This window comes from Meleagris gallopavo, chromosome 20 (genome assembly GCF_905368555.1).
Source record: "Meleagris gallopavo chromosome 20, MGAL_WU_HG_1.1, whole genome shotgun sequence".
NCBI classification, from domain to species: domain Eukaryota; kingdom Metazoa; phylum Chordata; class Aves; order Galliformes; family Phasianidae; genus Meleagris; species Meleagris gallopavo.
Genome location: NC_139423.1, coordinates 1073339 through 1098166, shown reverse-complemented (window position 1 = coordinate 1098166; position 24828 = coordinate 1073339). Strand labels below are relative to the sequence as shown.

General features: G+C 47.1%; 1 protein-coding gene and 1 non-coding gene across 4 annotated transcripts in view; both read right to left on the bottom strand.

Moving 5' to 3' along the window:
- The window catches only part of DNAH9 (dynein axonemal heavy chain 9), a 184053-nt gene that overhangs the window by 68251 nt on the left and 90974 nt on the right, over positions 1–24828 (bottom strand). For all 3 annotated transcript variants that reach the window (XM_085240268.1, XM_085240269.1, XM_085240270.1), the window contains 7 exons: positions 24160–24393; positions 17479–17739; positions 13147–13572; positions 10981–11100; positions 3398–3586; positions 1881–2116; positions 309–431 (listed from right to left, as the gene is read on the bottom strand). In XM_085240268.1, the coding sequence (XP_085096394.1) occupies positions 309–431; positions 1881–2116; positions 3398–3586; positions 10981–11100; positions 13147–13572; positions 17479–17739; positions 24160–24393 (1589 nt within the window). The remainder of the gene's footprint in view (positions 1–308; positions 432–1880; positions 2117–3397; positions 3587–10980; positions 11101–13146; positions 13573–17478; positions 17740–24159; positions 24394–24828) is intronic.
- TRNAM-CAU (transfer RNA methionine (anticodon CAU)) lies at positions 16068–16139 on the bottom strand. Its single transcript has one exon. It is a non-coding gene; the product is annotated as a tRNA-Met (tRNA).

Below are 24828 nucleotides of genomic sequence, written 5' to 3'. Positions count from 1 at the left end.
CCAGCATCAGGATAGCCAATTACAGACACCAAGGTCACCCAACCCAGAGGAGGATCGCAGGTCTCACTTTCACATGAGCTTTGAACGGTGCTGTCCAGCTAAATGAAAAATCCAGATTTATTTCATCCTATGAGTGAATGACCTGTGATTGCCTGATTTAAACGCTCTTGAAGGGAAGGTGTTAGTGCTGCCATAGAGAAGCATACTATATGAGGTCAGGAAAGGAGAGCACAGCAACACAAAGCACACTCACCAGGAAAAGGGTAGAAATGGAAGCACACGGGCCACAGAGCCTTCCCAAAGCTCACCTTCCTTTCTTGATTGTTTCTCGCCCCAGTAACGGCCCCAGAACTGGATCCACGGACTCCTCCAGGTTTTCAATCAGAACCAATTCTCCTGAAGCCAGGGCTCGTTCCATTGTGTCCAGATACCTGTGGAGACAGCCTTAGCACCCAGTACAGCAAGGCTGGTGCTGGCTGAAATGCATCGCAGCAAAAAGGCCACGAAGGGACAGAGGGATGCTCCAGCTGTGCTGCACTACATGCACATGTCAGGAAATGGCAGAGAAGAAGAGGGGTTGGACGGTGGCAGTAAGTGATGCTGAAAGTGGCACTGTCCAGGAGGGAGAGGGGACAAGCAGTAACAGCTGCATCTTCTTTCCCAAGAAAAGATGGTGAGGTCTTTTTGCAAGTAGTTTGTTTTCCCCTAGAAGCCACTGGTGCAGTTAACCTTGCATAAAAGCAAGAAGAAGAGCAGACTGCATCCTTGCTGTGCCCTGGGGTCAGGGATGAGTTTAGGGCAGTGGGACTATCATATAATTCTTCCTTCCTCACAAGGGAATTGGGCCCCTTTGCAATGTTTGACTCCCCTCTCAGGGTATCTGCCTGCTGTGTATGTGGTCAGGAGGGGAAAAAGAGATGCACAAATGTCTGCAATGGCAGCATATGAATGTCACAGGGTCTGTTCCTGGAGGTTTGTATTCACGTGCCTTCTCTAGCATTCTTACTTTTCCCCTTTGAATAACTGCAAGGTATAGTGACCTGGTTGGCCAGGAAACAGAAATTTGCTCTAATGAAAAATACCGCTGTTTCCAAATGTCTTCTCAGCCCACATGAGGGCAAATCTAATAAATTCTTGTTATTTTCTATGATAAAAGCAGAGACAGATCAATGCTCCAGTAAAGGCAAAGCCAAATACCCCCAAACAAGCACTGAGCTCTTGGGTCACTTTCAGCTACTGCCAGTGCAAAATAATGCATAAAGAGCCAAAAATCTCTGAGTTAGCATCCAAGCAGGGATCTGACTTCCCAGATGGGAGTCCTCACCAGTGGGTACAAGTTGATATAGCAGGAAATGGTGATCTGACCAGAGACAAAAGCCAGGTGTCAAAAAGCCTTCCCAGAAAAGATGTGTCCAGAAAAAGGCAGGGATGCTGTGATGAGAAGGTCCCAGCTGGTGCCAACACTGAACAGAGTTAGCTCAGCTGGGTGGTGACCCTTGCATCAGCTTCACCTTTGCCTTCTTCCAAGTTGTAGGAAGTTTCACTCATGGTGAAACTGAGTCAGGACACAACATAACACGAGTCTGAGGGAGGATGGCATAGTCCTGTGCATCACTCAGCCTCCAGCACACTGCTCTTTTCAATCTCTTTTTCTGAGGAGTTCCTATGGTAACTTGGCCAAGCACTAAGCAGACCCTCTATTTAATGAGGAATGTATCATTTTGGTAATGAATAAGCAGCTCCTGCACAAATACTTTTGAGGGTTTCCCTTCAGTGTAGTGGGCTCAGATGGCAGATGCAGATAAACATACACCACTCATCAACTACAAGGGGCAGGTAGCCATGAAAAGGCACTGTTATGTGACACAGCTGATGCTTACCCCTTCTGCCCAATTCGGATCACCCGCAGGTCTTCGCCATACTTTGCTTTGATCCATTTGATTCCCTGCAGCTGTGGATCCACCAGGAGGGGCCAACGCTCACAGCTGGTGAGAATGGTGGCGTTTTCAGTGGACATCCGATCGGCCGGCAGCCCCTCGTTCTGCCAAGCTGCAATGTCAGCATCGTCTGTCAGCATGGTCAGAGGGTCTAGGGATGGAGTTACAGGGATCGGCACCTGGGGGGAAAGGAGAAATATGTCAGCACAAGGCAGTGAGAACAGCTTGTAACACAGAGATGAGCGAGCAAAACAATTCAAGCAAATTTAGCTTCATCAAAAACTGAGAAGTTTTTTTTATCAGTGTTTTACCATTCTACGGGGTAGTTTTGATCTAATATTAAGTGTTTTCCACTCCTGTTGTGAATGAATGTAAATTATGCATGGATCCCAGAGATTTTTGCCTGCAGAGTGCTGAGAGCCCTGAAAAGCTGCAGCCCACCCAGCCACGATCAGACCACACTGCTGTGTATCAGCGCTCTGAGATGACAGCTTAGAAGAATATAATTAACACCCTCATCAGCCTGCTGTTGTGTTGCAAAACGGCATCTGCAGTTCCAGAAACACTTCTCTGACATGGGAGGCTGCTTCTGGGTGCCACAACTAGAAAGTTATCTGCGCCAGTTATCATCACAGGAAGGATCATTAATTTCCAAATGGAAACAGAGCCAACTTATGTGAAATCTCTAAGCACCAAGTCAGGCCCTTTTTGGAACATTTCCTTTCTTAACCAAGCTTTTGGTTTAGTATTAAAGATCACAGGATGATTTGTTTTCCTCCCTCATCCTAAGGAACTTGCTCATTTTCTCAGCTTTTGATTTGGGCACCACTGCAAGTTGTGACCTTACATAAAAACCTCTTGGCATTTCACCAGGGTTTGAAACATCCAGTTAGGTAATGATGTGCAAAAGCTCAGTCTTGCAGGAGACCGAGCACATGTTAATTTATTGATGTATTAAGTACCTAGTAGGAAGTCATGAAATATTACCAAGTGAAGTACGATGGCAATTTGCTAAGAACACCAAGACGTGGGTGAAGCTCAGGAGCTGAGAGGCATGGCCAGCATGAATAGAGTTCATGTCTTACATGAGGTACCATCTGGAGTCTCTCCATGCCTACCACAGTGCTGGCAGTGAGCTCTGTCTCTTTCAAGCAGACTCTCTGCCATACTATCTCCTCTCTAGGCTGTCCCTGACTCCTGCACAAACTGACACTGGTCTCCATGTTTGGGATGCTGCTCTGCGGCTTCTTCACCGTCCACAGGGGAATGGAATCACCTGCATGGTGCAAGGAGACCACAGTGTCTTCCCCAAAGAGGAAACAAGCATGGCTATGACTTGATCCTCAGTGCAACTCGGTGAGGCAGAAGGGTGCTACTTACTTGGAGGATGCCCCATGGACAACAATTCATAGCCATGTTATGCCCAGTGACAACTGCTTTTCAGAGGAAGCAGGGCTTACTTCTAACTGCTGCAAATATGGCTTCCAGACTTCTTCCATGAGGTCTTGTCGGTATTTCTTGGTGAAGTACCCCAGGTAGGAGACAAACGCTGTAATCAGTAGGACATCTCCACACAGAGTGCTCTGTTGCTGTTTGAAGTCCTTCACAGCTTCGGCCCATCTCACATTCTCAGAAGCCAGTCCTCCAACCTGCAATTTCCCAAATCAAATTCGTTGTCACAATGTCTCTTTAGCAATACCTAAGGATCTGACCGTATCCATACGTAGTCTCTAACCTCAAATGTCATTTCCTAAAGTTTAAAACCAGCATAGGAAATACCCAACAGTTACTTTGCTAAACTCTTCCTGCTCTGTGAAAAAGTCTGGTTCTGCACTTGGGTCCCAGTTGCCGCTCCAGATCTGCTCTAAATTCATAAAGGGAAGATCCATCACTCAATGGATTGATCCTCATCCATTCCCAGCAGAATCCACATAAGGATTTCTCTGGCAGCCCATCATCTGTTAATTGCTTAATTGCCTGGATGTCACAGATTCACACCTCATTACACTCCCTCTCACTCAGAGACTCTCCTCCAACAGCCACAACCCCCGGCTATCACACACAACTCATGAGGATGGCAGGTGGCATTTCGCCTTCATCCCAATGCCCTTGGGTCTACATTATCCCTTCCCACAAGGTCCAGTCCAGGAAACAGTTTTCATGTGCACCCAATGGATAAGCCATCTTTTCAAAGGACAAGATCTCCTTCTACCCCCATGGTTATCACGTCATGCTCTATCAGACAGCAGAATTTTTTGGGGATGTGCTCTGCTTGGCTAGGCCAGATGAGTTCATCTCAATCGGACTCAGCTCCTTCAGCCTGAGCAGGTGACTGTACAAAACTCTACAAATGACCACCAGGTAAGAACTCCTGACACCACTACCCAGCCTCCTACAAGTGGAGGAATAAGAACATTTTGAAACAGAGTTTCTGTCTTTGTTTTAATAGCCACTGATGACTTTTTCCTTCATTACTAAGGTGTCATGGATGCCAACCAACCTTTCGGCACCCGCAGCATCTTGGAGCTCAGAGAACCACAGATCAGCTATGCTTTCTGTAAAAAAAAAGTACATCCTTTTATGTGCTGCCTGACCTTTTCAACTGCTAAAATCTGCTCCCGCAGTGGAAAAACACCGAACAATCACGCCCGCTTCACCTTCTCCGTACCACTCATGATTTCAAGCCCTTGATATCCCCTCTGCTGTCTGCTTTTGAGGCTGAAGAGCTTTAAGTCTATTCAATAATTCCTCAAACAGAAGCCTTTTGATTGTCCTTGCAATCTTCATCTTTACCGAATGATGTAATCTTTATCCCCCGGTTTCTTTTTGTTGTTACTTTCCCTGCACCATTTCCAATTCCACTTCATCCTTTGAGGTACAGCAGAGGGGCTGGAGGTATAGCTTCATGCTCAGGATTTATTTGGAATGGATTTATATAGTTAAGATGGTGGTTTTTTTTGTTTTTTTTTTCATTTTGTTCTCTTCTTTTCCTGATAATTGCTAACTTCAGCTCCAACTTCAGCTCGGGTTTTGGGTCTTATTTCTTTCCCCCATGGGAGCACAGAGCTTGAACACACACAGAACTCTTAGCTCCACTGTTTAATTCAATCACAGAACCATAGAATGGTCTGGGTTGAAATGGACCACAATGATCATCTAGTTTCAACCCCCCTGCTACGTGCAGGGTCACCAACCACAAATTCCTGAATGACAGTAACTAGCTCAGCATCACTTTGCATTTATGTTCCCTGCACTTCACATCTCCATCACTGGGTATCATCTTTACAGTTCTTTGTAGTTTTCATCACTACTGCATTCATATTTTAGACAATCTGTGCAACCTGCTTAGACATCACCTTTTTCAGACTGTTTATGAATAATCTGACGAACAACAAGAACCAAAAGATATCAGCAAAAATACCTCTGGTGGTCTTCCTACTTTGACAAATCTCTAAGAATCCCATGAAAACTGCCAACCCCACCAGGAGCAGAAGGAGGCTGACCATTCTCTTGGACCCATTATTATACTTCAGAGCTACCCCTAAACCTGTTCCAGCTGAGCTCCTCTTTCATCAGCATAAATCACCTTCCTGCTCACAAAGACCAGGCTTTCCATTGTGCCTTTCACCATCTCAGCTGCCCTCGTACTCCCTAAGCCTTGAAAGAAAGTCTGCTCTTGATACATTTAGGATCACAGTAGTCCTTCTTGGGACTACAGCACTTGCAGGCCAAAGCTCAACAAACAGTTTCAGTTGTTTTCTCGACCTTACCGTGTTACCACGTGCAGCCACATTTCTATAGATGAAGTACCCCCAGGTCCTTCCTCCAGACTCCTCAAGGTAAGTTCTCATGCAGCTCCCTTGGTTCTCCACCTCTAAGAAGAATCCTTTGTCATCTGATCTTCCAAAACTTGTAGACTCTCTACCTACTCCTAATTATTTTCCTGAGGTGATTTTTCTACTTTGGTTGCCTTCATTAAGTCTCGTAAATTTTAATATCTTAAAGAAATCTCAGGTGTCCTCTACATCAGATCCTAGAAGTCATTTGGATTCTTTTCATCTCATTTGATTACCTGTAGCTCCTTGGTAATGAGGGATAGTGAACAATCATTCCCTATTCATCTTCTCAATACCGTTCACAATTTTACTGGCTTCCATCACATCCATCCCTACACCCTCTCTTTTCCAAAATGAAGAGTCCTAATCATTTCCTCCCTAACCATTTTGTATATGGAAATGACAATACTACATACTCCCCTGTACCCTCTCTAGGTTACCTGCAGCCTTTTGACAGGCCAGCCTGTTTGTGCTGAGCACGCAAGATGGAGGCACACCACAATCTGGATTGATAGAATCATTATTTGGCTTTTGTTTCCTAATTGTTCCTACCAGTTCCTAACACTCAGTTTGCCTTGCTGCCTCCAGACATGTGCTAGACTGCTGTTTTTGAGAACTCTCCACAAGAGCTCTTATGTGAGTGACAACAGTGCAATTAAGACCTATCAATGAAAATGCATGATTAGGGTTCATTTTCCCTGGATGCATCATTTTACATTTGTCATCACTAAATCTCATCTGTCACATTAGCACATCTTCACTTACAAACCTCACCATCAGCCATCTCCCTTTTCTGGTCCACAGGTCCCTAGACATTCCCTGGTCCCTTGGATCATTGTCTCTACATCACCTATAGTTCATGAGATGCCAAAGTAAAATCAGGGCACCTTAAAAGTGTGTCTTGTCTTCATCCACCTGGTACATTTTTCAATCCAAAGCAACCACTGCCTGTGTAAACATGGATTTCTTCTTCGTACTACCTCAAATATATTTGTTTCAAGTCGAGGAGGCTAATTCTTGCCCTGTCATATAGATGACACACTGTGGATGTCAAATGAAACACACATCAGCAAGAGCTGTCAGGATCTATTCCAAGATCAAAGCCAGAAATGAGAGAGAAGAAGGTATGCATTGGCCAACAGTAACCTGGGATCCAAATTCCTCACATGCACTGCAAAACAGATCCATTTCTGACAGCTGCAGTAGCAAGCTGTGCTTTCTAACTAGGTCTCTAAAAGCAGTTACTGGCTTTGGCTCTGACACCACCTGCTCTCCTGCACTGACAGCTGTGCTCAGCACTGCCTTGCTGACCTCTGCTCACAGCTCCAGCCACTCCCCAGCAGGCATCCACTGCTTGGAGGGATCCAGGGAGCCTCTGCAGAATGCACTGCCCTTGGGGCTCACACACCACCATGGAGGCTGTGAAGTCCTTCCACCTTTTCTGGCTCAGTTGCATTGGGTTAAGAGAACTCGGAGGGAGTGGCAGAAAGATCATTTATGAGCTTTATTTGCAGCACTGGGAGAGCATGACTCAAAGCTCTTTCCAAATCTTTGCATTTAGAGACACTACAGCATCAGACACTGAACGGGACAGATTCCTGTTTTAATTCCCTTGTTTGCAGTTGCACTTGTTTCTAGACTGTGCACTCTTTGGAGCAGCAGGAGAGCCTCCACAGGGTTTGTGTATGTACTCATCCCCTGGCAAAGCCATAATGCAAACAGTCCCAGCCCATCTTCTTTTGCTTTACAAAAGCCCAGGGTTGACACTGGCCTCCTTCGGACTCAGTCTCCTATTTGTTCTCAGCATTTGTGATACTGAAATATTCACCCAGCACAGCGAGGCTGACGTGTGCAGCTACAGATGAACAGCAACTTGCTGCCTTCTCCTGGGCATCATCTTCCTCACTGCAGCAAAGACTGCACTGCTCACACGATGCTCCAGTTTCACATGATGCTAGAGGCAGGAACAGATTTGCTTCTGCTTGGCTCTGCTTTCCTTAAGGAGGAAAGAAAAAGTGATTTTCAACCTGATGCTGAAGGAGGGACAGCACACTCTGGCACAGGCTGGGAATGATGCCATTAGCAGAGTAGAGTATGGAGAAAATGAAGTACAGCTCATCTCAGTTACACGTGCAGTCGGAAGAAGGACTCCACACTCCCAAAAGCAGAGCAAAACCACTTTCCAAGTTCATTTCCCTGGGCATCACCTCTGCAGGTACAGGAGGATGTGACAGATCGTGGTCCCTGCTACAGCAATGTACAGCATTTGAGTAGAAGTCCAAATTCAATCTAAATGAAAATGGCTTAGGAATGTCAGCAGGGACTGGTGGGGCTGAAAAACAATGATCACAATTAAAAGCAGAAAGCCCGAAGCCCAGCAGTGTCCTTTATCTGCCCCAAAATAGCAACACCCTCTTCTACCATGATGACACACACATGTGAAAGCATCCTCATTTTTCCTGTTAGTATTTTGTTTGCTTCTCTATGATGATCTTCAAGGAAAGACTCAGAACTCCATCACTGAAACACTTTCCTTTTGTAAGTAAGAGCCTGATGGAACCATAGGAGGGACCCACGTTCCCACCTGGGAAGCAGACGGGGCTGCACACTGCTTCCGTTTGCTCACACAACACCAAAGGGGAAAAGGATTCACTTGTAAACCACCTTTGAATTGCTGTAACAGCTTCAAGATTTCCAAGTCTGCAACCATGTTTTTACAAAGGTCTGACAGCAAAAGGGCTCTTTCCAAAATCGGCTACCAGAGCACTTGGAGAGGAAAGCAGACTTTGAAGAGAAAGCAATTGAACTGTTACACAAAACGAATTGTCAGCTGTGTACCCAAACAAAGGGGAACCGTGTTGAGTTACTCACCAACAAAGGATGGAGTCCAGCACCAGCAGATCATTTGACCAAGCTCTGCTTATATGCAGGTGCTGCCCATGAGCCTGTGAAGAGTCCCAGCTAATTAGTGAGCTAATGAACGTGCTCAAATGCAAATGTATTCCTACAGCTGTTACTTCTCTGAGACTACACAGCCCATGACACAAACCCAGTGCTAGCAGACCAGGAACAGGCAGACATCAATGCAAAAACCTCAACTTCAACCAAAGGAAGGTTTTCTAAAATGTATGCCAATGTCTTATCTTGATTTCAGGTTGGGACGCATTCTTTTAGAGGAAATTACTAAACCATAAAACCATGTAACAACACATCTCTCAAATGAGAATACGTCTTGTTACAGTACTTGCTCATTTTGTTATTCAAGGACAACTTTGCAAACATAGCTAAACCCTCAAAAAGAAACACAGTTTTCCCTCACCGCCACACTGCAGTTGTACCTCAATGAAGACATCATGTTTTAAGCCACAAATTCACATGCTAAGCATGCATGCACCCGTAAGAAATCAGGCTGTTCATTACAGTGCTACTAATGGAGGTGAAATTAAGCCACATTCAATGTAAAACATATGCACACATGCATATATATTTCTATGGAAAGAACTGAAACCACTGTTTCTGTTTCTCTTTCTCAAAACATTTTCTTCTTGTACCTTGTATTTACTGACTCCTACATGACTCAGAGCCATGATCCATCTCTGCATCACATTAAACAGGATTTCGTTAGGCTGTGGAAAGATATATATACAGGGAAATACTCATCCTGCAAAATCCCTCCAGAAATAGAAGCAGCTCTTTCGAACAAAAAAGCCACTTTCCTGTTTTAATTAAAGGTTTTGGAAGCATTCAGCGAGATTTAACCTGAAGAACATGAAAGCATAAAACTCCTTCTGTGGCTGCATGAAAGAGATCTCCATCAGCACAGGAACGGACTTATCTGCTGTTTGTCTTTGACTCCTCTATCTAAGCACATCACAGCCCTGACTGCAAAGCAGTGCTTGTGCCACAGCAGCGCTGTGTGCCCGCTTCCCATGGAGGCACATGCAGATTAAAGAACAAAGCATGTTTTGTTTGTTTGCTCTTTGTTTTTCACGTTTACCGCTACCAAAGTGTGCAGGTGGGGGAGTTGTGCAGTTTTCTGAGTGCATTCAAACGCCTGTGGAAACTCACCTGAAATCCAGGCTAAGGCAATTTGTTGAAGGTCACCTAAGAAGGTGTGAGAGCAGGAAGCAGAATCCAGCACAGTGCAATGCTTAAACCATTTGACTCTTTTCTCTTTCTCACCACAGCGGGATAGAGGACCACTTTATATACAAACCATTGACCAGCACAGCCACAGGCTGGTAGAACAAGCAGAGACATCTGCATCCAGCAGCACTTCGAGAAATACTTTTGTATTCTAAGCTGCCACTGGCCTCACCAGCAGCAGCTGCTCCTACAGGAGAGACTGAAAGCAACTTCCAGCCCTGAACACCTGCAGACCAGGCGGAATGATCGCCTGAGGACATGGGCCCAGACTCTCTCAGGAGAGTGGTTTGAATGCAGGATCTCCTCTGCTCTGGGCAGGGAGCATCCTCTCCTTCAGTATCCTCACAAGGGCTGGGCTGTCAGGACAGGGCCAAACATTTCATGGACCACAACCACCTCTCCGGCACTGCAGCTCCAGCCCCTCTGCCTGTGGGACCACCTCCTGAAGCCCCATTTCCTTGCACCACACAGCCAGCACAGAACCCCAAATGCAAAGCATGAGGAGGCACAAAGCTGGGGCTCCAGCCAGCAGCACAGCAGGAACAGAAGCCGTTATCTTGTATCTGTGAAGCAGTGACAAGGGCATCGCCCAGCACAGCTCTGGAGGCTGCATGTAGTGAAGATACAACAGCCGGTGATGCACCCTGATGGACTGATAACAGGGGCATGCACTGCTTTTTCAGCTTTTCACCATTATCGTTTTGTCACTTCAAAACCTGCAAAGCTTCTCCTATATTCCCACTTTTCTTTTTACCATATATCTCTGTGCTTGTAGAGTTTTGGTCCCATTAATACTTGATCACGCAATTAAATCACACAAAGGACACGAGAACAGCAAAGAGTGCACAGCATCTCTTTAAGCACACGCACTGCCTACTCCAATCTATGAAAACAGCCAATGCAAATTCCTTTTCATTACTAAAAACTTGCAGGAGGGCAGGAAATGTAATGCATTCCATAAAGATTAGAGGCTGTGAAGTACTGTGAGCACGGCCGGCATCTCAGCAGCACCTGACGTCTCCCATTGATGCTGCTGCCAACTCCCATCTGCTGCCACTCACCAGCCAGTTTGCAAGAGTGATGGTACATGCTGTAGCTTCAGCTTCTTGCTGACACTTGAGTTTGTCAGAAGTGGCCTTCTCAAACTTGGCTGTCAGCTTTCCCAGGTTCTCGTTGAGGCGCTGCATAGGAAAGAAGGGGAAAAAATAACAGCAGAGTCTTAAGGAAACTCCTTCTGCAGCCTGCAGCAGGGAGAACCACGCTCCACCACATTGCACACGGCCTGGCTGGCACCTGGGACGAAGCACAGAGCAGTGGTGAGCTCTGCAGCTTCACCAACTGCTCCTCACTGCTGCGTCATCTGCATAGGGCAGAGACAACACAAAAAGGCATTTATCCACTGGCTCTGCCCTGGTGTGAATGTGAACTGGGAAAGAAAGGCCCATTGGTGCTGATGGCCAGCACTACAAGTGAGAAACAAGTAAGGCAGCTAAGAAAAGAGAATTCTGTGGTTCCCGATGCTGTAGCCACTTCGGTTGCAGACCAAGGCTCTGCTGGCCTCAAGTTGTTGCTCAAAACCCTAGGTGGCTCCTCGAAGACCTGGAGGTATCCTGGAGCCATCTCCAAACTGCATCTGCTGCACCGCGTGTCCTGCACGTGTTAGCTGGGACCAGCACGTGTTTGGGTGGGCTGCAAAGCACTTCAGGCACAAAGAGCCCAAACCACCTGAAATACCCCCGTGCTACTAAAGTAGGGCCTTTGGCTTGGACAGCACTGCTTCAGTCTCAAACAAGTCAGCAGCTCCCACAAGGACTGGGAGCCTCTTGGTTCTGATAAGAGAAGCAGAAGCAATAATTGATCTTATCTGAACCCAGTGCAAAATGCTTAAGGCTAACTGCCTGTAAATCACTCAAACACTGCTTGAGCTATGCACTAGAAACAAACTTGAAAATGAAAAAGGATTATTTTGGGGATATCTGTAGCTCTCCAGTATCTTGGAAAACAGAATGGTCTTTTCTCTGCCTTGGAATTAATAACACAAAAAGTTTATATCTCTTCATGCACATAAATGTATGTCCATATATATATATATATATATTCACATACACATAAAACCCTATTACAGATGCATGATCTGATAAAATAACATCTAGGAGCCACAAGGAACCAATCGCCCATCTGAGATGGGAAAAGGAGACCTCTAAGAACCCATCTCTGTCTGGGTGCTGTACATGTCATATCTGCAGCTGGAGGAGGATACTGGATTGCTGTAGAATTTTTTTTATATACTTCTAATTGAAAGTGCAGCAAACACATCAAGAATAAGCAGCTCTAGGAGGCAGCAAGAGAGTTGGATACTTCTTATCGTGAAGATGTGCTGGGGAAGAGGTGTGTACTGATACTGTGCTGCCCCAGGGGCACATCCCAAGCTGACATAACTTATGGAAAGAAATTTGGCAACCCTGCTGACAACACACTTTGGTTTTGAAAAGGGATTCCTGCTATCAGTACAAAAGCACTGCCATGGAGGACCCATCCATCACCAAGAGGGATCCCAGATCCAAGCACTTTGGAAAGGCAGGTTCTACAGGGTGCTCCCGTGCCTGCTTCCACACCCTGCTTGTACAAGAAGGCACTGCCAGGGATTTGGGTAGAAAAACAGGTTTTGAAGCAGCTGCTCTCTGTAGAACCCACTTACAATCACAGTGATTTCACCTAGTCAGTGATGCCTTTCTATTCTTAAGCTGAGGATGATGCAAAGACATGCTGGCTAGGACAAATTAGCAGACTCAGCTGGAAGAGTCTTCATTCTGCAGAGCATCACCAGGCTCTGCTGGCCAGAGCCAGCTGCAGCCCTGCTCCCTGCCCCTGCACAGCACACCAAACCTCTCACTGCTCTGAGATAACTAGTTTTCTGAGCACTTTGTAAGCAGAGGCAAATCACATCTTAAAAGTTAGGTACGAATAATAAGAATTAATAACTAGCCATCCTATTAAGGCACAAGCAGGAGTGGAGCCTGGGGATGAAATGCAAAAAGCAGCAATAAAAGAGAGATAAAAGCCCTACAACCTGCTCAACCCTCAGATCCACCCGTTTAAAAATACATGAGGGAGGAGAAGCAGCTTTCCCCAAAGCAGAGGATTTCTCCTCAAAGCAGTGACTTGCACGATGGGTCCCACTCACAGGCGAGCCCATGCCACGGCTTGCTGTGCTCTTCCACACTTACTGCAATTTTGGCCTTGATGCTGGCCAGCCTGTCCTGGGCAGCTGCCAGCTCAGCGTTGGCTCTGCTCAGGGCCTGCCTCTTGGGCTCCACGTCGCAGTACACCTCGTGGAAGCGCACGATATTCACCACCCATGAGCAGAGGCCGGCTGCCGCATAGGACTTGGTGGTAACGAACTCAGGATTAAACTCGGGATCCTCTAAATAAGGCTGGAGGGCTTTGAGGCAGTTCTCATGGATGTTCTCCTTGTCGAACTTGATCAAGGAGTCCAGGAACCCATCCACCCTGGCCATGGTGGCTCTCGCTGCCTTCCAGCTCCTGTCCTTGGGAATCTTTCCTCCCGGGGCCATCAGCACCATCACGGCAGCGGTGACATTGCTGACGGCTGGAGGTGGTGACCCAAAGGATTTCAGTTCTGTCAGGTTCTTCTGAAAAGGGAAAATGAAGTCATTAGACAAAAACAAATGGGTTTTCTGTTTGTTTCACTGCTAATATATTCAGGCACCTGAGATGCAGATCTGATACACTGGCTTTGCTCCACCTGAAAGTTACTGCCTCTCAATAACCACTGTGCATGTTTATGGCATGTGCTCCACTCCCATACTCAGCTCCTGGTTTCCCACCCAGGACCAGCACAGCGCACTCTTCCTCCCCACACTCCCAACCCTTCCCTGAGCCCAGGGCTCTGCAGAAAGGAGCTTTGTGCACTCCTGGTAGAATGGGATAAGGCCAAGAGAAACCTTTCCAGATAACAACCTCTATATAGCAGTCTCCAGCCCCTCTAAGACTGCCTTGCAGGGCAGCTCACGCTCCCTTGATGCTCAGCTTCTCCCTGTGCCAGAGACACTCACACATTACAGTTTGCATGCAGCTGTGTCTCCATCACCCAGCCCCAATTCAGGCACTTTAACCAACGCTCTTTAGCAGAGCAGTTCCCTCATGAGAGAGCTGCTTGGCTCTCAAAAGGGACGGGCTGATTCCTGGAGGCATGCTTGACCTTCCCTGCTGCCAAGTCAGGCAGTTTCAGTGCATCCCTAACAGTAGGCAGGTCAAATCTTGACCTAAACACAAAACCCTGCTAACACCTAAACCCTCTCTCTGTGCACACACACAAGTCAGCTTTTCCATGGAAAAAAACAGCACAGGTAAATTTGCTCTTCTCAGATCCCAGACTGCAGCCAAAACAAGGACAAGGGCTAGAATCAATACCCGTTTAAGAAAAATCTGTGAATTTCTGTAGTTCCTGTTTATACCAGCTCTCAATAACTTCTAATCTGCATTCCCTGATGTTCTGCTTCCATCAGTTTGTCTACTGAAGCAAGTTTGGTACCTCTGAGCATTTGTTTTTGGGAGAAAGGTGTCAGCTACAAAGCTGTCACCAAGCGCGCTGTCTCTGCTTGCTGCTAGCTTTTGTTAATAATCAAGCTGACAGAGACAGACCCTTGGGAGCTGTGTGCACTTGTGGTATAAAACGTCTCTAATTAACGTGCTCAGTGACATGGAGCTGACTGTGGGCACAGAGAATGCCACAGAAAGCTCTCCTCCATCCCGAATCCCTGCTTGGCTGGATACAGGCAGCGCTCTGGTGCTTGGGGTGGCAAGGATGGCTTTGACATCAGTCCTTGTTCAACCTCTGTCTCCCTGGTAATGGAATGCTGAGCTGGTACTGCTGCTTTTTTTTTTTTACCAAGAAGTGAGCATTTCCACAGCAGGACAACTCAATACATTGCTCTGAATTCTTCCTCCATCCGTCGGCACACCTGCAGGATGGGAACTGGAGTGAGGATGCTTGAACCAAGCGCTGCCTGCCTCAGAAACACTGACCACTGTGGCATCCCTGGATGTCTCTCGATCATCCTGGGGGATACCCCTTGCATACAACTTGGAGGAGAGTCACTGCTTTTGATACTGTCACTGTCTTTGGCTCATCGTCATCCCTGCAAACACTGGGCAGCACTGGCCAAGCACCTTTCCAAGATGCCCACCCATCTCTGCAGGACGGCTGCTGCCTCCTCGTGGAGAGCTGCCTAACAGAGACCCCGGGGGGGAAGGCAGTCCTGAGGTGGGTATGCCATCATCATCCCAAAACAGGAGAGTGGGCTGCACAGACCCGTGAAGTCCCATGTCCTGTGTTCCAGGGCCTACAGGATGTGGGTGCTGAGGAAGAGCCCAGGTATGCCTATGGCACAAGCAAACAGCACTGTGAGAGGCAAAAGGGCTTTTCTCTTATCTCTACAACCTGTTTTCCCATGTTTTCAAACACACTATCATATATGGATGTGCATTTCTGATTTTGCAGGTGCTCCCTGTGCTGGGCCTACAATAATTTCTACATGGCATTCATCATGGTCCATGTGATAAATATCTAAATTACTATTTATATTAAATACACAAGTAACTTTTGTAGCCCAGTGGGGAGAGCATGGGACTGTTAGTGCCGGGGTCGTGGGTTTGAGCCCCATGTTGGGTTCCAGGACTGCTGTGGTGGTTGCTCAGGACAGGAGGGGCAGCGTGGAAGCATGCAAGTCAGAACTTTTTATTTATGCTTACAGATAGAGACACTTTAAATTGCCTCGCACTTTGCCTCAGACAGTCACACTGCCACCAGACCCTGCAGAAGCTGTGAGCACTAAACTGGAGGGACGCACGAGAGGCTGCAGCAGCTTCAGTTTGAACAAATCTGCAGCTACCTCTCAGCTTAGAGAGCTCTGCTAATGCTGCTTGCAGGTATCTGGGAAAAAAAAAAAGAAACCATATGCAAATCCAACATGAAACCATAAGTAACGAGGATGCAGACATGGCCCCTTTGTACAGCCCTTTCAATTCCAGGAGTAAAAGCCAAAACAGCACAGCCCCGCTGCCAAGCCACACAGGAGCAGAAAGGCTGGAGATGATCATCCAGTCCAACCATCACACAAAAGCTTAGCAGAGGATGGTTTCGATCCATCGACCTCTGGGTTATGGGCCCAGCACGCTTCCGCTGCGCCACTCTGCTCCACCTCTGGGGAGACATCATCGCTTTGGAAACCCATTCCTGGTGACTCATTTTATTTTCCTCTAAAGCAGAGCTATGGTTTGAGGCATGACTGAGCCATTCTGATCATGGAGATAACTCTGGTTCTCTGGCTGCACCTGGTGCACAGCCATTTCTGTGCCTGCAGAGCAGCAGGAGCTTGCTGCTCCGGGTGCTGCTCTCACTGCAGCCAGGAGACCAATGGCAAGAATGTGTTGCCAAGGCACATCTCAGTGCAGGGCTGCAAAAAAGGAACTCCTGGACCACTCTAATTGTAAAAATCTTCTCAAAGTAACAAATCCTTCCTTAAATCAATCCCTTTGGGACATCTCTGATTGCAGGAAGCCATCTCCTGGTTATTGATTTCCCCAGTGGCTTCGCCCTTTGAAGTGGTCCTGTCTGCAGGAACATATGGCCCCACCAAGAGTCGTTCCACCCAAAGGCTGCTTGGTTACAGAATAGACCCAGCAGAGACCCAGTGAGGCTTCAGCACCAGCCCTTTTTGTATGAAGCAGAAAGCCAAGCTGTGAGTGCACCTATGGGGCCTTGCAGTGTGCATCAGATACTGAGCACTGTGCTCAGCAAGGCCTGAGAAATGCCTTAGGCGAACAGAGGGCAGGAGGAATCCTGTCCCACACCTGGAGTCAGGTGGAAAAGACGAGGCCAGCCCCTAAACTCACACTGTTTTGTCCCTGCACCAGAGAGACATGAGTCCTCCCATCACAAGTTGCTTTCCAAAGTGATGGGCCACGTGGGGATTCAGAGGATGCCCATGATCACCACCAGTGTGAACACCAACCTGTGGGGCTGGCCTGGCAGCTGCGTGTGCAAAGCCGTCAGTTCCTGCTATGCAGCTGTGTGCTGGGGAAAAGGCTCCAAGCAGATGGACATCAAGTCTGCCTCGGTGGTGCTGTGGGTGGCACACAGCTCCCACTGGGCTGATTGTATGCTCGCATAATAACACCCAGAGCAAACACTCTCACTAAAACAAAACATTACAGATTCTGCAACAGTTACGAAGCCCAGACTTCTGGGACCCGATAGGGACAGCAGAACAATTTCCCCTTCCTTATGGGTCAGGAAGATGAGCAGTGGCATCAGCTAGTGGAGAAAAGCTGCATACAAGGAACCCACCTCCAGGTCCTCCCGCCCCTCTATGGCCATGGCTGAAGATCAGCTGGAGCAGCCTCTTGACCAAGTATGCACAACCCAGGAAGGAAGTGAAGCGGGATCAACACAACACCCCAAAACCTGGGCCAGAGGATGGCAATGACAGACCCTACTGCAGAGATCCAGCTTCCCATGGGAGTCCCAGCCCTACCTTGTTGAGGGTGTTCAGAGCAGCCTGGGCAGCTGCCAAGGCAGGCTCAGCTTTGGCCAGGTCCTCCTCACAGTCCTTCTGTTTCTGCTGGACCTCCTGCGTGATGAGTGCCACTTTCTGCTCCTCTTCATCTGCAGCTGCCTTCTCCCTGCTCACTTTCTCCGTCTCCACACCCACCACCTGAATCAGCTTATCGGCATCCTCATTCTTCTGCTTCAGTTCTGCTTCCTGGGCTGCCAGCTTGGCCTTCAGGTCATCCACCTGGGGGAAAGAAGTACATGTGGGTGCACAGCTGCTCAGCACCCTGCTTCCCCTACCCTGCCTGACAGCACAAGCCCCACTTGAGTGGGACCCAGCGATAGCTAACAGTATGGAAGGGCCATGCATAAAACAAGCAATGCTCTGGGAACACAGAAAAGCACTACTTCTGTTTGTCAGCAGGACGCTGCAGTTCTGCTTCACTCCTGGTTTCTCAAGTAAGGGATGGAGAGCCCATGTGCACGGTGTACAAAGCACAGCAGGCCGCTAGCGGGAACCCTGTAGGGAAGGAATCAGAACCAGAAGGATTTACTGCTAAGGATGTTGTCCCAGCCCAGCCCTCATATTGGGCATACCCCTCTTCTTGGGATTATTTTTTCACAACACAGAAGCTTCACCAGATCACTGCAGCTGCTCTCATTATAAAGCCAAATTCACACAGCTTTCACCCACCTATCAATGCAACAGCCATTGTTAAATTGTATTCTGGTGGATGAAAACCTTGATATGAGCCAACAGAGTGTGCTTGCAAATCAGAAGGCCAGCAGTACCCTGGGCTGCATCAGCAGAGGGCTGGCAGTGGGCAGGGAGGGGACTGTCCCCCTCTGCTCTCATGAGGCCCCATCTGGAGCACTGTGTCCAGACCTGGGGCCTCCAGTACAAGAAAGATGAGGAGCTGTTGGAGGGCATCCAGAGAAGGGTCACAAAGGATGCTCAGAGGACTGGAGCACTTCTCTCATTAAGAAAGGCTGAGGGAGCTGAGAATGTTCAGCCTGGAGAAAGCTCTGGGAAGACCTCACTGCAGCCTTTCAGTACCTCTAGGAGCCTACAGGAAAACTGGGGAAGGACTCTGTCAGCGAGTATGGTAATAAGACAAGGGGTAACAGCTTTAAACTAAAAAAGAAAAGATTTAAGTTCAATGTTAGGAGGAAATTCTCTACCTAGAACTGGTGAGATCCTGGCACTGCTTCCCAGAGAAGTGTGGGTGCTCTGAGGACCACACACCAACAGCAGCTGAGCCCTGCAGGGCAGGAGCCCTCCAAGCAATGGCTGCAGCACCTGCACAACCAGGAGCTCGCGCCGGCTCTCACTCGAGGACAGGAGATTTCTTTCTAAAAGCCGCTTTGATGACTTTACACAGCCTCTGTGCGGATGCGGAGTCGTTTGCTGTCCTGCTGTTGAGCTCATAAAGGATTGTTAATAGCTCCTGGGGTACAGCATTGCCATGTAAAAACTCTCACCATGAGGGAAGTGAGATGCTTGTTTTTGTTCACAATTCTGCTTTTATGCACAAAGAGAGAGAGCCCCATTTGGAACACACACAAACTGAAGCTATTGACGTTTGTCATCAGCTTCAAGTGGAGAACGGTTTCTTAGGAATCTCACTGCACTCCTGCACTGCACACTTCATTTTCCACCTCCTGCTGCCCTGGGCTACAGCACTGCTTTAACCTGCACAAAGATGCGCCTGTAAATCCCAGCAGCTCCAGACACACGGGAGCATGTAATCCCCTCAGTCAGCAACCAGAGAGCAACCTCTCATGCAGCTCTGAGTCTTTTGAGATTGCAGGAAATTGAAGTGGGAGGCTTTGCTGATTGCAGATCTGGCTTGTGACCTGCCCCAAATCAGTGCTCACGTGCTGGACGCACACACAGCTGGGGGCTCTGTGGCTTTACATGACTACAACAAGGCAAACAAGGGATTATAACCCACTAGCTCTCCACGGCTCTACAAAAGGAACAGATGTATACTCAGCCCTCAGCACTGACTGTGAAAACAGACAATGCCCTGACACAACCTGCTTTCAGCCAAGAACGTATTGTCAGGATTAAAGAAAAAGAAAATAATCAGGAAAATCAGTTAGAGCTGTTCTTGAAAGAATTCTTAATATCTCAATTCAGAGAAATGTGTGCTACCAAGCCACCTGTCCAACTGGTTTGGGTTATGTGTTAAGCCCCAGCAGAAACAGTGCAGGTTGGGGCTGCAGCGCAGATCTTGGCACTCTGCTGGACCCTCTGCCAGCAGAACTCAGCATGCTGGGGGGACACTGGCGACTGGCAGCCTTCCTTACCTCCAGCAGAGCTTGGGGGCACACTAGAAAACCATCACATTTTCTCAGCGAGGATAAAGCTCAATTGCAGTTGAGCAAGGGCAATTTAAGAGCGTTTGTCCAGCAGATAGAAAGAGCCAGCAGCAATGCCTACATAACCAAACTCACTGTCTTTAGTGATTTCCTGGGGGTGGTGTTAGGAATGCAAACTGATGACCTTACTCCTCCAGTTTCACCCCTTCAGCACAGCAAACAGTTTCTCTTAATCCCACACTTGGATCCAGAGCAATAACAGTCTGTCACATCCATTTCTCCTTCCAGCACATCACAGGGATCACAGAATGTTTTGAGTTGGAAGGGACCCTTAAAGGTCATCAAAAATTCCTGAGGAGACCCCGGTCTACTGGGAGACCTCACACCACTGCCCTTGGGAAGGCACAGGGACAGCAGAACCCATAGACATGATCCCATCAATGGCAAGCAGAGCCATCCCCAACAGAGTGCTGCTAGAAATAAAAGCATGAAAGGCTCTCCTCCGTCTATAGATCTTACGGTAACAGAAGGCCCCACACTTCCCTCTTTCACACCAAGAAGGACCTTCCATCCTAAAAGTTCGTGCATAAAGCTAGGCTTTCCTTTTTTGCTATTGCATTTCCAAACCTAGAGCCTGACCGTTACTAAAATCTGTTATCCAGGGGTGTGCAGAAAGCCTTCCCAGCACAGCTGCCATCCGCCCTCCCACAGCCCAGGACTTCTCCAGCAGTCACAATCTCCCTTCTTGACTAGTTACCCCATATTCCCAGTCCACATCTGCCCCAAAAAATACCTAAGTATTGTTAACCATTCAGATTGGCAGGGCCAACTGCAATCCTCCAAGCTTCTTTCTTAGTTGCATTTCCCTGGTCATTCCTGGGTGAGCTCCAGAGTGCCCCTGCTTGGGGCTACAAACAACAACCCAGAATGCAACGACATGATGCACAAAACAGCACAATGCAAGCAGAGACGAGCACAGAAAATATCATCGACTCCCTCAGTACCAGTTCCTTGGAACGGGTGTTTTAGATGGAAAGGATGAAGGCTGATGGAGATAAACCTCTTGTTTGTCTCCATACAATAAGAGCCACTCTGGAGACTGAAGCCAGGAACCCCTATTCATCTCGTCTCCGTACAAAGGAAACAATGGACACTCAATGGGATGGGAAGGCTGAAAATCAGAAATCCACAGCCTAAATACAGAGCCCAGGAAGCACTAAAAGGCTTGGGGCAATGTGGACAAAGGCACATACATCGGGACTACAGAGAGCTGCTTAAAATAGAGAAGCAGCTTCACAAGTAAGGCAGGAAGAGACTGCCTCATGTCTTGAGTAAGAGCACAGTTCTGGGCATTCACCCCTCTTGAAAGGCACGAGCTCTCACAACTACTGGTGCAGCAACACGAGATGTGCTTTATAGGCAATAATCCAGAAGATTCATTGCCACCCCCAGGGAAGATAAGACAAACACCACTGTCCTTTCCAGTGTCTGCCAGCACTGGTGAAAGCAGAAGATTCCCTCTAAGTACCATGTGGCTGGTAAGAAGAAACAGCAAGAATTACACGAGGGTAACAGTACAAAGCAAGACAAAAGTGGCACAGAAAACCACAGCAGACAACGATCCCAAATCAAAGAGAGAACACTATTAACCTCATTCCCATAAGCATCATTAATGTAATGACCATATCAAGGTGTGAGCAGGCAGATCCAGCATGTGATTTAGAACATTGATTGCCACCACTGGACACAAAAGGTCAATATTCAGTCTCAAACTGCGGTAAGAAATGTGAAAAACATGCGAGCAGCTTCCTGAGTCCAGGACAGTTGCTGATAAGCAATTAGTAATGTGACGTGGACAGGGAAAGAATAAAGCAAATTAGAGATTCAAGGGTAATGTACTGTGACTCCAACAGGGAAGAAGTACTTGCCTACCTCCCAGACAGAAGAAGAATTATTAAAGAAAACCTGGAGGGCAGACTCCCAGGAGACTCATTTTATCTGATTGTCCCTGCCTTGCTTCAAGAACACAAAATACATCACAAAGGTCAGTAATTAATTGATAGAGCAAGCCAGACTTGAATCTAGAATCCAGATATGTAATATTAACCAAAGTCATCCTCAAAATTACTCAGCAATGGGCTCTGAGCAGAGCGTTGACCTCTTCATTGCAAACACCACTGAAAAACAAATGACTCATCTCACAAATCTTCCCAACTCCATTATGTCCTAATAACTGGAAGCCAGCTTCTGATTTTCTGAGTACAGAGAATGACAACCACCATCTACATGGCAGCCAAACAAAAAACATTTCTTCCACAGAAGAAAAGTTGGTGACCAAATGCCAAAAGAAAAGAAATGGAGACTAAAAGGAAGGGGAGAGGTTATCCTGAAACTGGACCGGCTAAGTCAAAAAAGTGTAATAATTACCTGCAAAAGTGCTGGGGGGACACTGAGCAGGGTCTAGAAATACACAGAATTGCTCACCAGCTCCTCACCTGTGCCCACGTACCAGGAGAACAGAGCAGGGACAGAGGAAGCACAAGTCCTCAGTCCTATGGCACAGCCAGTTCATACCCAGGTATCACAATGTTCCTTCCTTGCCTTGGACATCCAAAACCACAGCATGCTGCTTCCAAGCACCACCAAGCTACAGACAGCACCTGAGCACCAAGCCCAGCCATTTCCATGAGTGAATGTTAAACTTCAGACTTTCAAATCCATATTCAAGATTGAACTTCCCGGTATGATTTCCAGTAACACCAAATATCTGCACTCTGGTTCCAAATCAACAGCAGTTTTGACTGTTACGCACATCTGATAATTTAGGTGTTTAATTTTAGGCCCCCAGTGCTAATTTTAGATACTAATTTGACATATCTTGTCCTGACTGTTCTGCATCTTAATCAGTTTCACAAACAGGTACTTCTCACCCCAGCCTTACTCCAAGCAGACGTGAGTTTTGTTTTCCTTCACTCTTTTTGCAACACCAAAACCTACAAGACAGGAGGCCTAGCAGTGCTTGGCTTCTCATGCCATCCTCAGTCCTCCCACACTGCCCAGCTCCCATGTCAGTAAGCCTTTCCCAACACAACACCTGCATGGAGACAAGCCTGAAGCACACAGGAAAGGTCCCCACATTTGACCACTACTGGGACTTGTTCCTCTATCTTAGTTGCTTTTGACAGAGAACAGATGTAAATCATCTTGTCCACTGCTGTGGCATCAGCAAAACCAGCAGCACCCCATGTGTCATGGGAGTTACTTGCCACCACAAGTAAGGCAGGTGTAAGGCCTGCTTTGCAGTGAGGGCAAATGCTTTCAGCTCCAACTGGCTTCACAAGATGCAATGAGTGGTCTCCTCTAACAGCTGGTAAACCTCAGCTACTTTCTAAAGAGGTGCTGAAACCTGCAAAGGGTACAAGAAACATGTTTGCTCCATCCCCCTGTCCTCAAAGACCTGTCCTGCGCTATGCAGAAAGCAACTGCTTAAGTGAGATGTAGACTACTGGAGTCGAGAGGCACTAATAAAACCCATGTATCACCCTCCCACCAAGCACGTAACTTGTTGAGCATGACAGACATGATTTATGCCACCAGAGCACACAGGAAAGTGGTTGAGCATGCTAGACCTTCACTCACAGCAACCTCCACGCTCCTCTGGAGCAGCTTCAGGAGACCCCATTTGCTTTGGTAGGAGCTAGTAAGTGAACATTTATAAGAGTTAATAGAATATGAAATGGAGAGAAAAACAGGCAGTTGGAGTCAGTGAAGAGAGGTTGTGAAATACTCAGAACAACATCCAGTCATTGCCACAGATGCATGCCAGTCATGCTTCTAGTGGGGGATTTCAGGACAGCTCATCTACATTTCAGACATGCACTTGTATTCCTAACAGACAGATAGCATAACACAAGGATAAATGAACACTGGCTTCATTTTTAAAGGATTCTTTGTTTAATTTAAAAGATGGGAATCTTGCTGAAGTTAATATAGGTTTCCTGGATGAAATTCCAAAACCAACTGATCTTCCTGCATTTTCTAAGTTATTTTGTCACTGCAGCTGGAATATAACCATGTAAAGAAGATGTACACACCCAGCTGGTTCCCTATCTTGTTTTAATTTCTGTGAGCTTTTATTTGGGATTAGCACCACCCAAGTAGCACAGACCACACGCACATTTCTTCCTTCCTCCCCTCCAGTACAGAACAGAACTTATGCCCCAGGAATCCAGTTCAAGTCAGTCAGGATTTAGCACAGATTTTCCACCCTGCACAGCTTCAGCCTATAAAGCCCTTCCCTGAGCCAAACAACCACTGTATGACCCCAGGCTTTCCTCACCTGGGCAGATGTACTGTTGAGCTTCTCCAGGCCGTTCTCCAGCCGCTCCATTTTTGCTGTTAAATCCTTTCTCTTTTTCATTAGCAAATTCTGATAGAGTTTGATCTGCTCGAGGAATGATTTGGGAGTGGTGTAGTTGTACCGCCGCTCGTTGCTCAGGTACAGCTGGGATACCTCATTGACACTTGTGTGGACGTAGGCCATGAATTTGCTTACTGACTCTTTCACTGAAGCCTGGAAGTGAGATGAGAAGGGAAAGAGAAAATATCTCAAACACAACAACAATATATCGTGCAGACCTGTGCCATATATAAAGGAATTTATTAACTTTTTATTCTGCTGCAGCAAAATCCAGGACGGAACATCCGAGTTGATCCCTTTTCATTCTGTTATCTCTAAAATAACTTCATCTGCTCATGCACTTTATACCTCTTTTTATTTCTTTTTTATCTCATACTTTATCTTATTCCAAGCAATTTTTCTAGCATTCAACTCCATCAAAATTACAGCCTTTTAAGTAGAAATTTGAGCTTTTCTTCTGTACAAATGGGAATGTGTGCACACATAAAAAGAAATATTGTAGACTTTATCCTTCCCAAACCCTGTCCTGAAAAACTAAACAAACAGAACCGCCTCTCCCTTAGTCCAGCAGCAGATCTGGACTGACAT